The sequence below is a fragment of the Dasypus novemcinctus genome, chromosome 5, assembly GCF_030445035.2.
Source record: "Dasypus novemcinctus isolate mDasNov1 chromosome 5, mDasNov1.1.hap2, whole genome shotgun sequence".
Taxonomy (NCBI): Eukaryota; Metazoa; Chordata; class Mammalia; order Cingulata; family Dasypodidae; genus Dasypus; species Dasypus novemcinctus.
This window is the reverse complement of record NC_080677.1, coordinates 5,254,018-5,268,803: the sequence shown is the minus strand read 5'-3', so window position 1 is coordinate 5,268,803 and position 14,786 is coordinate 5,254,018. Positions and strand designations below refer to the sequence as shown.

At 42.9% G+C, this 14,786-nt stretch overlaps 1 protein-coding gene across 4 annotated transcripts in view; it reads right to left on the bottom strand.

The window, feature by feature from the left end:
• Window positions 1-14,786, bottom strand: part of DDC (dopa decarboxylase) — a 104,444-nt gene that overhangs the window by 64,840 nt on the left and 24,818 nt on the right. Inside the window, exons 1-2 of one of the 4 annotated variants that reach the window (XM_058296628.2) lie at window positions 9,376-9,466; window positions 1,327-1,541 (exon numbers count right to left, since the gene is read on the bottom strand). In XM_058296628.2, coding sequence (XP_058152611.1) covers window positions 1,327-1,527 — 201 coding nt within the window. In that variant the 5' untranslated portion in view covers window positions 1,528-1,541; window positions 9,376-9,466. Of the gene's footprint in view, window positions 1-1,326; window positions 1,542-9,375; window positions 9,467-14,786 lie in introns of those variants that run through there. The other 3 variants (XM_058296626.2, XM_058296627.2, XM_058296629.2) reach the window with 3 other exon arrangements.

Sequence of the window (14,786 nt, the reverse complement as noted above, 5' to 3'; positions counted from 1 at the left end):
GCCGTGGGCAGGATGCTTGAGGGGGGTGGCCAGGCGGGCAGCTCGGAGATGCAGCTGGACGCCCGCCCTCGGCTTCTGCAGCCAGCCGCTTGCTGGACAAGGGCTTGTGGCTCTGCTGGAGAAGGCACGGACTGGCCGGCCCAGAGCAGGGTGAGCCTCCGAGCTTGCCCTGGGGGGTCTCCGCAGGGACCCAGGAACCAGCTCCTGGAAACACCCTGAGCAAGAGCCCAGGGCTGGTGGGAGATTGCAGGGCCCACCTCCCCACCAGCCCTCTGCCTGGCGTTTTCCCACCTCTTCCCAGGAAGGGCTCTGTGCTAAGAGGCTGAGTCTGCACAGTCCCTGTGAGGGAAAGGGTCAGGGGCACATCTCCTGGGGAGACGGAATCCAAGTGGTGGGTCTGAGAGAGTCGAGCTGGGGCTGGCGAACGGCCACAGCCAGGGCCTCTGAGCTGCGTCCACCGCTGTGCTTCTCGGCGCCTCGAGGCTTTGAGACTGAGAGGGTGGGACCTGGGGTCGGGGTCCCCTCCTGCTCAGGAGCACGTGCCTTCCCTCATGGGCCAACCACAGAAGGGCCGCGTGGCTGAAGCGAGGGCCAGTTCAACCCGCGCCAGGCCCCAGCGGGTTCCATTGTTGGCCCAGACGGGCTCGGCCACACTCAGGCAGGTCTGCCCATGCCGACAGATGTGGCCCGCCTAGAAGTGAGAATGGCCTTTCCTGGGCAAAGAAAATCCTCCTGCGGATGCACGAAGCTGCAGGCAGATGTTTCTGCACTGGGGCCGTCGCCCCCTCTTGGGTGAGTTTTGGGGATGGAATCTGGGGGGGTTTCTGTCGGCCACTCCTCTGCTGTGACTCAGGGACCTCAGATAAAATGGCCTGCTTCAGAGTCAGTCTCTGGGAGAATGAGCACCATCCGGCCACTTCTCAAATAAAATAACAGTTAGAAAACCACTTCAAGCGAGTCGCCCTTTGCTGAAGGCAAGAATGGTAAAGCTGTGCTTTATTTACTTTGGAACCAGCCCTCAGTGGCCTGTTTCCTCTGACCTCTGCCTCACTCTCTGTGTAGCCTGAAGTCTCAGGGAAGGGGCCTGCTGGAGTGGTAGGCTCCTAACTTTCGGACTCCGGCACTTACTCACTGTGTGATCTTGGGTGAGTCACTCAACCTCTCTGAGTCTCAATTTCCTCAGCCGTAAAACAGAAACAATAAAAATTCCCTGGTGAGGATTTAGGGAGACAATAAGTGCAGACAGCTGGATGCCCGGGAAGTGCCCTCCCGTTCTCTGACCTCTGCCACAGCCTTCGGGTTTCCTTCCCTTCAGGTACGACTTACCCCCGGCATGATAATCTTCTCCACGTCCTTCATGATGTCCTCAAAGGTTTCTGGCTCCTGGGGGGCCGCGGCCGGGATCAGGGGGCGCAGGTAGCCGGGCCCCACGTCAGGGTAGACGGGGCGTGCCTCGATGCCCTCCAGGTAGTCTGCCACGTAGTCCACCATCTCCTTCCCGCGCCTCCGGAACTCGCTGGCATTCATGGCTCCCGGTCCTCCTCGCAGAGAGAAAGCAGCATCACCACCTCGACACGGGAGGGGACCGCGCTCAGCGGTCTCAGCAGTCCCCCTGGGGCCCCAGCCAAGGGCGTTTTCCCTCCGCGTCCGGGCGAGGTGACAAGGACACCAGCTCTGGACTGAGGCAGAACGCCGATTCTACCATCAACCGCGGGTGACATAAGGCCTCTTTTTTTTCATTTTAGAAACAATTTATTGAAATTTATCATTCATACGTGAGCATACGTAAACAATAAGTACATGGTAAAAGCTGTGAACTAGAAAACAAACATGCATAGCATCACACAGGGCTCCAAACATCACCCCCCACCACCACCTTGCATTGTTGTGAAACATCTGTTACAAATTACGAAAGAGCATCATCAAAGCATTACTACTAACCATAGCCCATAGGTTACGTTTGGTGTATTTTCCCCCAAACGCACCCTATCATTGTTTTGTTCTTAAATCTTATCACTTATCTGAAGTGTGCAATCAATGACATTTGGTAAAATCACTGTGTTGCACTTTCATTATTCAATCAACATCACAGCATTTTCATTACTCAAAACAAAACAAAACAAAACAAAACCTCTCATACCCATATGTTAGCACTACTAATTACAAATGCTCTGCTGTGCTTTCACCATTTCCATTCATTCACAAACAACTTCTTTTACCAGTTCTGCACAGATGGAACCTCAGCTTTCCGTTCTCTCACCACATTCTGTTCACTGGTGACTTGTATCCTTCCTACTAACTCCATGCATTTGCTCATTACGTTTAGTTCATAATAGTGAAATCATACAGTATTTGTCCTCCTGTGACCTGCTGGCTTCACTTGACACAGTGTCCTCCAAGTTCATCCACGCTGTCACATGCTCATGACTTCACTTCTCCTCGCAGCTGAATAATATTTCATCGTGTGTATATATGATAGCTTGCTCACCGTTCTTCAGTTGACGGACACCTGGGTCGTTTCCGTCGTTTGGCAACCACGAATAACACCATATAAGCGTCAGTGCGCAGACGTCTGTTCGTGTCGCTGCTCTCTGGGTAGACCTAGTAGCAGTACTGCCAGGTCACACGGTAGCTCTATATCTAACAGCCTTAGGAACTGCCCAGTAAACTTCCACAGTGGCTGTACCACTCTACATTCCCGCCAACACTGAATAAGCTTTCCCATCTTTCCACATCCTCTCCAACACTTGTAGTTTCCTGCTTTGTCAATAATGGACATTCTAGTAGGCGTGAAATGGTATCTCATTATAGCTTTGGTTTTCATTTCCCTAATTGTTAGTGATGTTGGAACATTTTTTTTCATGTGTTTTTTGCCCATTTGCATTTCTTTTTTGGGAAAATATCTATTCAGGTCTTTTGCCCATTTTTAAAATTGGGTCGTGTATCGTTTTATTGTTGAGTTGTAGGATTTCTTTATGTATCATGGATATTAGACCCTTGTCAGATGAGTGATTTCCAAATATTCTCTCCCATTGAGTAGGCTGCCTTTTTACCCTCTTCACAAAGTGCTGTGAGGTGCAGCAGTGTTTAATTTTTGAGAAGTCCCATTTATCTTTTTTTTTTTCTTTTTTTGCATGTGCTTTGGGTGTAAGGTTTAAGAGACCCCCACACACTACAAGATTTTGTAGATGTTTCCCTACATTATCTTCCAGGAGTTTTTCGGTCCTGGCTTTTATGTTTAGGTCTTTGATCCATTTTGAGTTGATTCTTGTATGGGGAGTGAGATTGGGGTCCTCCTTCATTCTTTTGGCTATGGATATTCAGTTCTCCTGGCACTATTTATTGTAGACTATTCTGTTCCAGAAAAGTGGATTTGGGAGGCTTATCAAAAATCAGTTGACCACAGATGTAAGGGTCTATTTCTGAACTTTCCATTTGATTTCATTGATCAGTGTGTCTATCTTTATGCAAATACCATGCTGCTTTAACCACTGTAGTTTTATAATACATTCCAAGGTCAGGAAATGTGAGTCCTCTGACTTCGCTCTTCATTTTTAGGATGTTTTTGGCTGTTTGGGTATTTGGGACACCTTTTCCCTTCCAAAATAAAATTGGTAATTGACTTTTCTATTTCTTTAAAGCAGGCTGTTTGAATTTTGATTGATATTGCATTGAATCTATAAATCAATTTAGTTAGAATTGACATCTTCAATATGTTTAGTCTTACAATCCATGAACACAGAAGGTCTTTCCATTTGTTTATTTTTTTGATTTCTTTTAGCAGTGTTTTGTAGTTTTCTGAATACAGATCCTTTACATTCCCCGTTAAATTAATGCCTAGATATTTGAGTCTTTTTGTTGCTATTGTAGACGGAATTTTTCCTTTATTTCTTCCCCAGGTTGCTTATTACTAGTTTATAGAAATATTACTAGTTTATAGAAATATTTTGCATGTTGATTTTGTATCCTGCCACTTTGCTGAACTCCTTTATCAGTTCTAATAGTTTTTGTAGGTATTTTGGGATTTTCTGAAAACTGGATTCTGTCATCGGCCAATACTGAGAGTTTTACTTCCTCTTTTTGAATTTGGATCCCTTTTGTTTCTTTTTCTTGCCTAATGCTCCAGCTAGAACTTCTAGGACAATGTTGAATAAAGTGGTAACAATGGACATCCTTGTCTTGTTCCTGATATAAGAGGTAAAGCTTTCAGTCTCTCTCATTTGAGTATGATGTTGGCTGTGGGACTTTCATATATGCCCTTTATTATCTTGAAGAACTTGCCTTCTATACCTATCTTTCGAAGAGTTTTTAGCAAGAAAGGATGCTGGATTTTGTCAAATGCCTTTTCTGCATTAATTGAGATGATCATGTAGTTTTTCCCCTTCAATTTATTAATGCGCATTACTGTGTCAATTGATTTTTGTTACGTTGAACCATCCTTGCATACCAGGAATAAAACCCACTTGATTGTGATATACAATTCTTTTAATACGCTGTTGTATTCAATTTACAAGTATTTTCTTGAGAATTTTTGCATCTGTGTTCATTAGAGAAATTGGTCTGCACTTTTCTTTTCTTGAAATATCTTTGATATTAAGGTGATGTTGCCTTCATAAAATGTGGTGGGTAATTTTCCCTCTTTTCCCATTTTTTGGAAGACTTTAAGCAGGATTAGTGTTAGTTCTTTCCAAAATGTTTGGTAGAATTCACCTGTGAAGACATCTGGTCGGGGGCTTTCTTTGGTTGGGAGGTTTTTGATGATTAATTCAATCTCACTATTTGTGATTGGTTTGTTGAGTTCTTCTATTTCCTTTTTCATCAATGTAGGTTGCTTGTGCATTTCTAGGAATTTGTCCATTTCACCTAGGTTGTCTAGTTTGTTGGTATACAGTTTCTCATAATATCCTCTTATGATTCTTATTTCTGTGGTTATTAGTCCTGCTAAGGGTTTGGCGATTTTATTGATTTTCTCAAAGTACCAGGTTTTGATTTTGTTGATTTTCTTTATTGTTTTTTTTTTTTGTTCTCAATTTCATTTATTTCTGTTTCTAATCTTTGTTATTTCTTTCTTTCTGCTTGCTGTAGGATTGGTTTGTGGTTCTTTCTCTAGTTTCTCCAGTTGATCAATTACATCTTTGATTTTAGCCCTTTTTTCTTTTTTAATATAGGCATTTAGGGCTATACATTTCCCTTTCAGCACTGCCTTCACTGTATCCCATAGTTTTTGATAAGCTGTGTTCTCATTTTCAGTTGTCTTGAGATAGCTAGAAATTTCTCTTGCAATTTCTCTTTTGATTCATGATTGTTTAGAAGAGTAATGTTCAGCCTCCATCTATGTGCAAATTTTTTCCTTTCCCACCTATATTGATTTCCAGCTTCATTCCATTATGATCAGAGAAGGTGCTCTGTATAATTTCAGTCTTCTTAAATTTATTGAAAGCTGTTTTATGGCCCAAAATGTGTTCTATCCTGAGAAAGATCCATGAGCACTTGAGAAGAAGGTATAACCTGCTGATTTGGGGTGCAATGTTCTGTATATGTGTCAGGTCTAGCTTACTTATCATATTGTTCAAGTTCTCGTTTCCTTGTTGATATTCTGTCTAGTTATTCTACCTATTGATATGTGTGGCATTTTGAAATCTCCAATTATTATTGTGCAGACGTCTATTTCTCCTTTCAGTTTTGCCCGAGTTTGCCTCATGTATTTTGGGGCACCCTGGCTAGGTGAATAGATATTTACAACTTGATTCCTTCCTGGTGAATTGCCCTTTTTATTAATATATAACTGCCTTCTGCATCTCATCTTTTTTATCATTTAAAGTCTGTTTTGTATGACACCCGTGTAGCTACCCATGCTCTCTTTTGGTTACTATTTGCATGAAATATCTTCTCCCAACCTTTCACTCTCAGTCTTTTTGCATTCTTGTGTGTAAGGTGAGTCTCCTGATGACAGTATTTGGGTGGTTCATGTTTTCTTATCCATTCTGTTAGCCCATCTCTTTTGGTTGGGGAGTTTAATCCATTAACATTCAATGTCATTACTGTAAAGGCATTGCTTACTTCAGCCATTTTATCCTTTGGTTTTTATATGTCATATCTTATTTTTGTCCATCTGTTACCTTTTTGGTTACACTTTCTGATAGTCTTCACCTCTACACTCCAAGCCTCTCTCTCATTTTTTCTTCTCTGGCTGCAGAACTCCCTGTAGTGTTTCCTGGATTCTTGTTTATGAAACTCTCTTAGTTTCTGCTTATCTTTGAATATTTTAAACTCACTGTCATATTTGAAGGTCAGTTTTGCTGAATAAAGAAATTTTGACTGGCAGTTTTTCTCTTTCAGTACCATAATTATATCATACCTTGCTTTCTCACCTCCATGGTCTCTGAAGAGATATCCACACTAAGTCTTATTGGATGTGCCCTGTATGTGATGTTTCACTTTTCCCTTGCTCCTTTCAGAAATTTCCCTTTGTCTTTGTCTTTGGCATTCTGAATATTACGTGTTTTGGGGTAGGTCTATTTGCATTTAATCTAATTGGAGTACATGTTCTTCCTGGACATGTATATTCATGTCTTTCGTGAGAGTTGGGAAATGTTCTGCCATTATTTCCTCAAATACTCTTTCTGCCCCTGTTCCCTTCTGCAATTCCATAACATGTATATTGGTGCACTTCATGCTATCACTCAATTCCATGAACCTCTGCTCTTTTCCCATTCTTTTCTCTGTCCGTTCTCCTCTTTTTTCAATTTCAGTTATTTTTTTTCTCTATGTCACAGATTCTTTTTTCCCCATGATTTCAGATCTGCTGTTGTGTGCTTCTATTATATATATTTTTCTCACTTAGCACGGTTTTCATTCCCATAAGCTCTGCTACTATGATATCCAAGATTTCAAAATTTTCTTTGTGCTCACACAGTGTCTTCTTAATATCTTTTCTTTTTTACCCATGTCCTTCATTCCAAGATTGCATTTAGGAGATTTTTATGAACCTCATTGATTAGCTGTTCCAATTCTTGTGTCTCATTTGGAGCTTTGATGTGTTCCTTTGCCTGAGTTATATCTTCATTTTTCTTAATATGATTTGGAAATTTTTGCTGATATCTAGGCATCTGATTCTATTTTATTATTTTTATTTTTTATTTTTTAAAAGATACTTTGATTACATAAATGTTACAGAGAATATATAGGGGATACCATATGCCACTCTCCCCACACCTCCCACATTTTCCCATCTTAGCAACATCTTTCATCTGTGTGGTACATTCACTGCAATTGCTAAACAAATTTTGGAGCATTGCCATTAAACATGGGTTATAGTTTACATTGTAGTTTACACTCTCTCCCATTCAACTCTGTAGTATGGGAGAGATATGGCCAGATATATAATGGCCTGTATCTGTTGTAATGTCATTTAGGATGATTCCCAAGTCCCAGAAATGCACCCCTATTACACCTGTTTTCCCTCTCCTTAACCCCAGAACATTCATGGGTCACTGCCTCCACAACAATGGTATTTTTTCCATTGCTAGAATCACAATAAGTCTATAGTAGAATAGTAGAAAGTTTATTTTAGTCCATAGCTCATTTCCCAATCCTAAGGACTCTGGGATAGTGATGCCCACTCCACCATTAATTGAGGGGGGCTTCGATCCCACACATCCAATGGATAGGACTCTCTTGTTTGCAGTTGTAGGCACTCTTGATTCCTTGGTGTGTTGTTTGTCCATCATCTCCTCCCTGTTAGTTGTCCTGGGTGAGTCCATTGAACTGGAGAGTAGGTGTTGTAACTCTGTTGAGATTCAGGGCTCAGCTGGCACATGGACAGCCCAAAGATTTAAGTCCCTTGGATGTACACCTACCAACTCTAGTACTAATTATAGGTTCAAATAAAAGGACAGAAGAGTCATGCATAGGGAAACCACTGCTGAGTCTAACTCTGTCACACTGGGGAGCATACATACCAAATTAGGGCCCACTGGCATGGGGTCAAATTCCTGAGTTATCTGCCCCGACTATAGTGTCTGGAGGTCTCCATATCCCAGAGGAGCTTTGCTATTGGGGTAGTATCTATTTGGCTGTCAATGAGATCCTATTGAGATGTGCATAAGCGCTACCTCTGGGATGGCTTCCTGACTCACTTTGAAGTCTCTTAGCCATACAAACTCATTTGTCTTTAGCTTTTCCCCCTTTCAGTCAAGGTCTTTTTTTCCCCCCAGATGTATTGCTTGTTGGTACTTGATAGCAATCCCTTGGTGCCAGGGAGGTTCATACCTGGGAGTCATGTCCCATGCTGGGGGGAAGTTATTGCTTTTATATGCTAAGTGCAGCTTAGAGAGAGGCCACATTTGAGCAACAAGGAGGCTCCCAGTAGGTAACTCTTAGGCACCTATGTCATTAGGTTGTTTCCATTTCAAGGGCAAAGGCTCCTAAGCATAGCCATTAATATCAAGCGTCCTTCAATGGATCATCCTCCTTCACAAGTCATTGTCCCTGTACTTGGGGCATTCTTGTTCCATTAGAGAATGTGGTAGAGATCCCCTGGAGGGGAATTTGATATTCTTTTTTTATTGTGTCAAGCTCCACCCACCATGACAATGCCTCATGAATAGTTGGACACATATATATAGACATCTGATTTTGATGCTGAGTATACTCTGATGTTCAGTTTCTCTCTCTTGTCTAGGGATTTACTGTTGTGTAGCTGTGTGCTACCACTGTTCTTTCACTCCTGGTTCAACTTCTCAAACCAGTGTTAAGGACTCAGTAATGGGGTGAAGGCTAGTTTCCAAGGACCTTGAAGAGGGTGGCAGTAGAGGTGCCTGCTTGCCTCTTTTAGTTATTGTTAGTTTTCTTTTTTGTGCACTTTTCTAGTCTGACCAGCAGATAGTGCTCTTTGGAAGCCCTCTCAGCTCAGATCCCAGGTACTGGAGGAATGCATTCAGTATAACTTCCTGGGTGGGTGGACAGTGCTGAAGCCATGTCCTCAGGGCTGGCCAAGCCTCACAAACAAACTTTCTCAGAAGCTCCTTTCCACCCTTGGTGGCTGCACCCCTCTTCCCTCTGCCTCCTCACCAACTAGCCCAGAGCAGTAGGGAGGGTGTTTGAGAAGGTAAATGATCTTTAGCTCCTTGCCAGCTCTCAGGGCAAACAATGTTGCAGCCTACCCATGCTGGAAGTGTGTGACCCTCCAGTGGAGCTGACCAAGTTTGCTGGCCAAATTTTTAATTTGCTGTAAGCTCTGTCCCTCCCTCTCCCCTTTCTTGGGGAAGTGGACACCTGCCATCCACCTCAGTCTGCAGCTACTGCAATCCACAGACTATTTGCTCCATAGATGGGGGGAACGGCGCTTGCTGCTGCTTCTGCAGCTCTACTCACAGAATTTTTCAGCCAGCTGAGACTCCTTTCCTTCGTCCCTCTCTCTTCTGGTGGTGTCTCACCTTCCCTTGGTGTCCTGAGCCCTGAAGCAGCTGTCCAGACAGTCTTTACCTCTAGCTAGTATTTTTCGCTCTGCCTTACTAATCCTCCATCTTCCCGGAAGTCCACTCCACCCCTTTACTTCCTTTTCCTCATCAATAAAATGGACCGGAAGTTCAAGTTTATTTTCATGATCCATCCCAGTTTTAATGACAGACCTGGCTCAAATCTCAACTTTTCCCAGTAGGAGCTGACAGAAACAAGGGTTTTAACCTTTTTTTTTTTTTTAATGAAAATTATTCTTTATTTTTAAATTTTTTTTATCAAATTGTTTTTTTTAAAGATTTAGATCACAAAAAATGTTACTTAAAAAATATGAGGTTCCCACATACCCCTCACCCCACCCACCCACTCCTCCCACATCAACAACCTCTTTCATCATTGTGGCACATTCATTGTATTTGGTGGATCCCAGAGACAGCCAAAGTAGATATAACCCCAGGTACTGGTGCTCCTTAGGGCTACAAAGATGCACAGGTTCTATAATTATGGCAGATGGCTCTGGAGTTCAGTGCCTTGTCGGTGGGCCCTACTGTGGAATTTATGCTCCTCAGTTTGATGGAGTTGAACTAAGATGTGACCTCTCTACACATGCCTCTTCTGTCACAGGTACTGACCTGTGATTGACTGGCATGGGTCTGTTGGGACCCGTGGGTTGGTATATGCTCAGGAGACTTGACTCTCTGGACTGTCCATATGCCAGCTGGGCCCAAGCCTCAGCAGAGTTGCAGCTCCTACTCTCTGGTTTGTTGGACTTGCACAGGTCAGCTAACAGGGAGGTGAAGATGGTCAACCACCACACCAGGGAACCCTACAACTCCAAGCAGGAGAACTGCATCCATCAACCATGCTGGATCTAAGGCCCCTCTCGATATAGAGGTTTTAACTTTTTGAGCCTCTCTCATCTTCCCTGAGAAATGAAGTTAATAATTTTGATCGCTCAAGAATTTATAAAGACATTGTGGGGAAACGGATGTGGCTCAACCAATCAGGCTCTTGTCTACCATATAGGAGGTCCAGGGTTCAATGCCCAGGGCCTCCAGGTGAGGGCAAGCTGGCCCACGGGTAGTGCTGGCCCACACGGGAATGCGGCCCCACTCAGGAGTGCTGTCCTGCATGGGAATACCACCCTGCACTGGAAAGCCACCTCATGCAGGAGTGCCAGCCGACCCGGAGAGCTGGCGCAGCAAGATGACCCAACAAGAGACACAGAAGAGAGAAAATAAGAAGATGTAGCTGAACAGGGAGATGAGATGGCACAAGAGAGTAATTGCCTCTCTCCTACTCTGGAAGGTCCTAGGATCGGTTCCCGGAGCTGCCTAATGAGAATACAAGCTGACACAGAAGAACACACAGCAAATGGACATAGAGAGCAGAGAACAGGGGGGTTGGGGGGGGGGGATGTGGGGAAGAAATAAATAATAACTAAATCTTAAAAAAAAGAGACATTGTGGTAGATTGTTGAATTATGTACCCCAAGAAAACACATGCTCTTAATCTTGATTCACATTCTTGTGGGTGTGTGAACAGGATGGCTTTGAGGCTGTTATTTTTAGTTCATGTTTGGCCCAACAGAAACAGAGAGGGTCTTAATCCATCTTAATGGAGGCTTTACAAAGAGAAGAAAAGGGAAGCAGAAGTCAGAGAAAGCCACAGGGAGGAACCAAAAGCTGGAAGTCACAGGATTTGGGAAGAGCAGACACAAGGAGCAAGAGAGCGCCATGTGACAAAGGCAGGGATACAAACCAAGGGACCCAAGGCAAGCCAGCACCAGAACATACAGATTTTGGGAAGAGGGCTTGCTAACACCTTGATTTTGGGCTTCTAGCCTTCCAAACCACAGGCCAATAAATTGCCATTGTTAAGTCAACCCACTGTATGGCATCTGCCATAGCAGCCTGACAGACTAAGACAGATATAAGCACACAATGTGTGCAATGCACTGAGCCCCACACCTGAAGCATCTTAACACTCCAGCAATGTCAGTTTTTTCCTTTCTCTTGATTCCATCACTGGATGGAACTTCACCCTTGTATGTAATATGCTGTAAAAAAATGATGATTTTCCCCCTCATTACATGAGTGATAGAGTCTCAAAACAGGAAACTTGGACAACACTCGAAAAAAGATTCACCTTCCAGAATCTGTCTTTTGTTTGTAAGAGACATTTGTATTCTTAGCAAGAGATGCATTTTGGAATCTTTCTGACAATTCAAAACTTGCAAATTCAAGATTAATTTCCTCCTGGGAATAAATAAATGTTGGGTGTGTGTGTGGTAGTTTGAGACTGTATGTACCCCAGGAAATGTCATGTCCTTAGGGTTAATCCATTCCTGTGGGTATGACTCTATTGTATATGGGTTTTTTAAATTAAATTACTTCAGTTAAGGGCCTTTGGTTAGATCACTTCAGTGAAGCATGGCCCAGCGTGGGTCTTAATCCTCTTACTGGAATTCTTTATAAACAGGATGACTAAAGAGAGAGAAACCCCCAGAGGTTGAGGAAGTCCTGGAAGCCAAGAGCTGAAATCAACAGAAGCTGGGAGAGAGAAGCCACCGGAGCAGAGAGAAAGCTGGAGGAAGATTTGCTGGGATTTTTGATAATTTTTGTGGAATTAAAGGTGAATGTGTTTAAAGATGTTTTAACTTTCCTTAGCATTATCTCTAATGTGTTCTCTACTAAATGACTGGCTTGGAGGCATGATATGGCAATTTTTAGGCGTACTTCCTGGCTGATTTTAAATCGAATTCCCTTTTCAAAAATATTGCTTTGGGTACATTTTTCAGCTAATGAGTGTTTGAGGTATAAAAAATGTTTAAATTATAGGAACAGTGAGTACTAAAATAACCTCATGAGATAAACCAAAGTGAGTTTCTGATGTTGTAATACGCACTTGCACTTCATAAGCCAAGGTCAAGGAAGGCCTGGGGTCTTGCTGACAAGCTACAATAACATGGCCACATTGTAATGGCTCCAGTTTACAGCTCTCTGCATCTGCAGGCTTCCAATTTAAATTTAAATTTGGAGTGACTCTATTTTATTTTGTACATAGAATGAAACTTTGCTTTACCTCAAATTGAAGCAATTCAGATTCAGATTCAACCAAAGCTTCATCACACTGTGTATCTTTTTGCCAGACTGCTTTCTTCACTAAGAAGTTGAGTACATTTCCCACATTGAAAAATACTTTTTGATCATGTGATGTCTCAACACAGCATGATATGTGGATTGTCGAATATTTGGATCATTTTGAATTTTCACCAGCATCTATCGGTGGCCCCAGAAACCCCAATGGCCAACACTCCAGGATCGAGAGTCCAAGAAATGAGGGTGAGCGCACTACTTTGTGAAACCTCATTTTCCTCAAATGAAGACAAAATTCATGACAATAATAGTACTACCTTAAAGATACTTTTTGTGATAATCACATAGAAAGAGCTCAGACCAGTAGCACAGATCAAGTCCTCAAAAAATGTCAGTTATCAGCCTTTTTATTTATTTATTTTCCAAATTCTACTCAATTCATTCATTTTTTAAAAGATATTACATTAAAAAAATATGAGGTCCCCATTCGCCCCCACCGTCCCCACCCCACCACTCCCCCCACAATAACACTCTCCCCCATCATCATGTCACATACATTGCGTCTGGTGAGTACATCTCCGGGCATTGCTGCACCCCATGTCCCGTGTCCCACACCATAGCCCACACTTTCCCATGTTCCATCCAGTGTAGCCTTTTTATTTAACACTGAAATGTATAACCTTGTATTGATATTTTTGAACTCTGTTTTGCATTAAAAATTTCTAAAAAGGAGAATTATTATTTTACAATTTCTTTAGAGCAAATTCCTTAAGATATTTTTAGTGTTTTTAAATTCTATTGCAAAATTTCTCCCCAGAACATTTCCCCCCCAAGTTACTCTCCCACAGGAACTATATAAGAAGCACATTTTGCCACACAGTCTTCAACCATGGGCTTGAGTGTTCATTTTCAGCTTCGCCAGTCTGATAGGCATAAATAATGTTTAACTTTAATGAGGTTAACAGTTTTCTCATTAAGTATGTATTTTTCCATTTGTATTTCTTCTCTTATGAATTGCTTATCATTATATTCTTTTGCACTATGGTGTTAAGTACTTTCTTATCTAATTTTAAAAGCTCTTTAAATAGTAATGCACCCACCCTTATGTCTCTGATATGTTTTGCACTTTCCTTTACTTAATTTTGTTTATATATTTTCTAACATATAAAAATTTTTATTTTTATGTGGTCAAATCCCAGAACCTTTTCCTTTATCTGAACCTTGTATATGACTGTGAAAAATGGCTCCTTAGGTAAATATTCTAGCAACCTTCGTTTGCACTCATGGAGAGCAACACACTCAGAGAGGAAAGCAGCAATCTCAGTGTAAGGAGCTGTGCAAAATTGAGAACAGGCTTGGACCCTAGAGGATCAACTGCTTTTTCCTAATGCAGTGAAATCGTAAGGATATCTAAACAGGATGTCCAAGGGGGAATAAAACACTGCACATACCAGTCTGCCACCAAAAGAAATATTCCTGGTCAACCTGTAAGACTTGACCTGGTAATTTCTTTCAAATCCTTCTGTGTCATTTATTTGTGGATTCTTTCCCTCAAAGACCTTTCTAGAAGACTCTATGTGCAAAGCGCCAGGGCATCTCGTGTTTGTTTTGTAGCTGTTTGATATTTCAAGCTCCCAACCTGGGCAAATATTGGCTGGCGGATGTAGAATATGATCCAGGCCGCGTTCATGCCTCTCCAGGCCCTTGTGGGAGCTTCTGTTGACATAGCTGATCTCTGCCAGCAGCGGGGCACGGGCGGGCGGCAAGGCAGGCGGCGCGTGTGCGCGGTGAGGGTGTCTGCTCCCCGCTGGGGCTCAGCCTCTCATGACACCCGAGACCATCAGCTCAGGCCCCGCTGCTTCAAAGAGCAACGAGCGCCCCTGCACTCCCCCAGACCCCGGATGGATGCACGCCATTATTTTTTGTAAGTCATCCTTTTGCAGATGTCCTTTGCATGACTGTTGGCATCTCCAAGTAGGGGCTCACCTTGTTGGGTTTTTTTGTTTTTTGTTTTTTAAGATTTATTTAATACCCCCCCCCCCCCCCCCGTTGTCTGTTCTCTGTGTCCATTTTGCTGCGTCTTGTTTCTTTGTCTGCTTCTGTTGTCGTCAGCGGCACGGGCCTTGCGTGCATCAGCACTGCACATGGGCCAGCTCCACACGGGTCAAGGAGGCCTGGGGTTTGAACCGCGGACCTCCCATGTGGTAGACGGACACCCTAACCACTGGG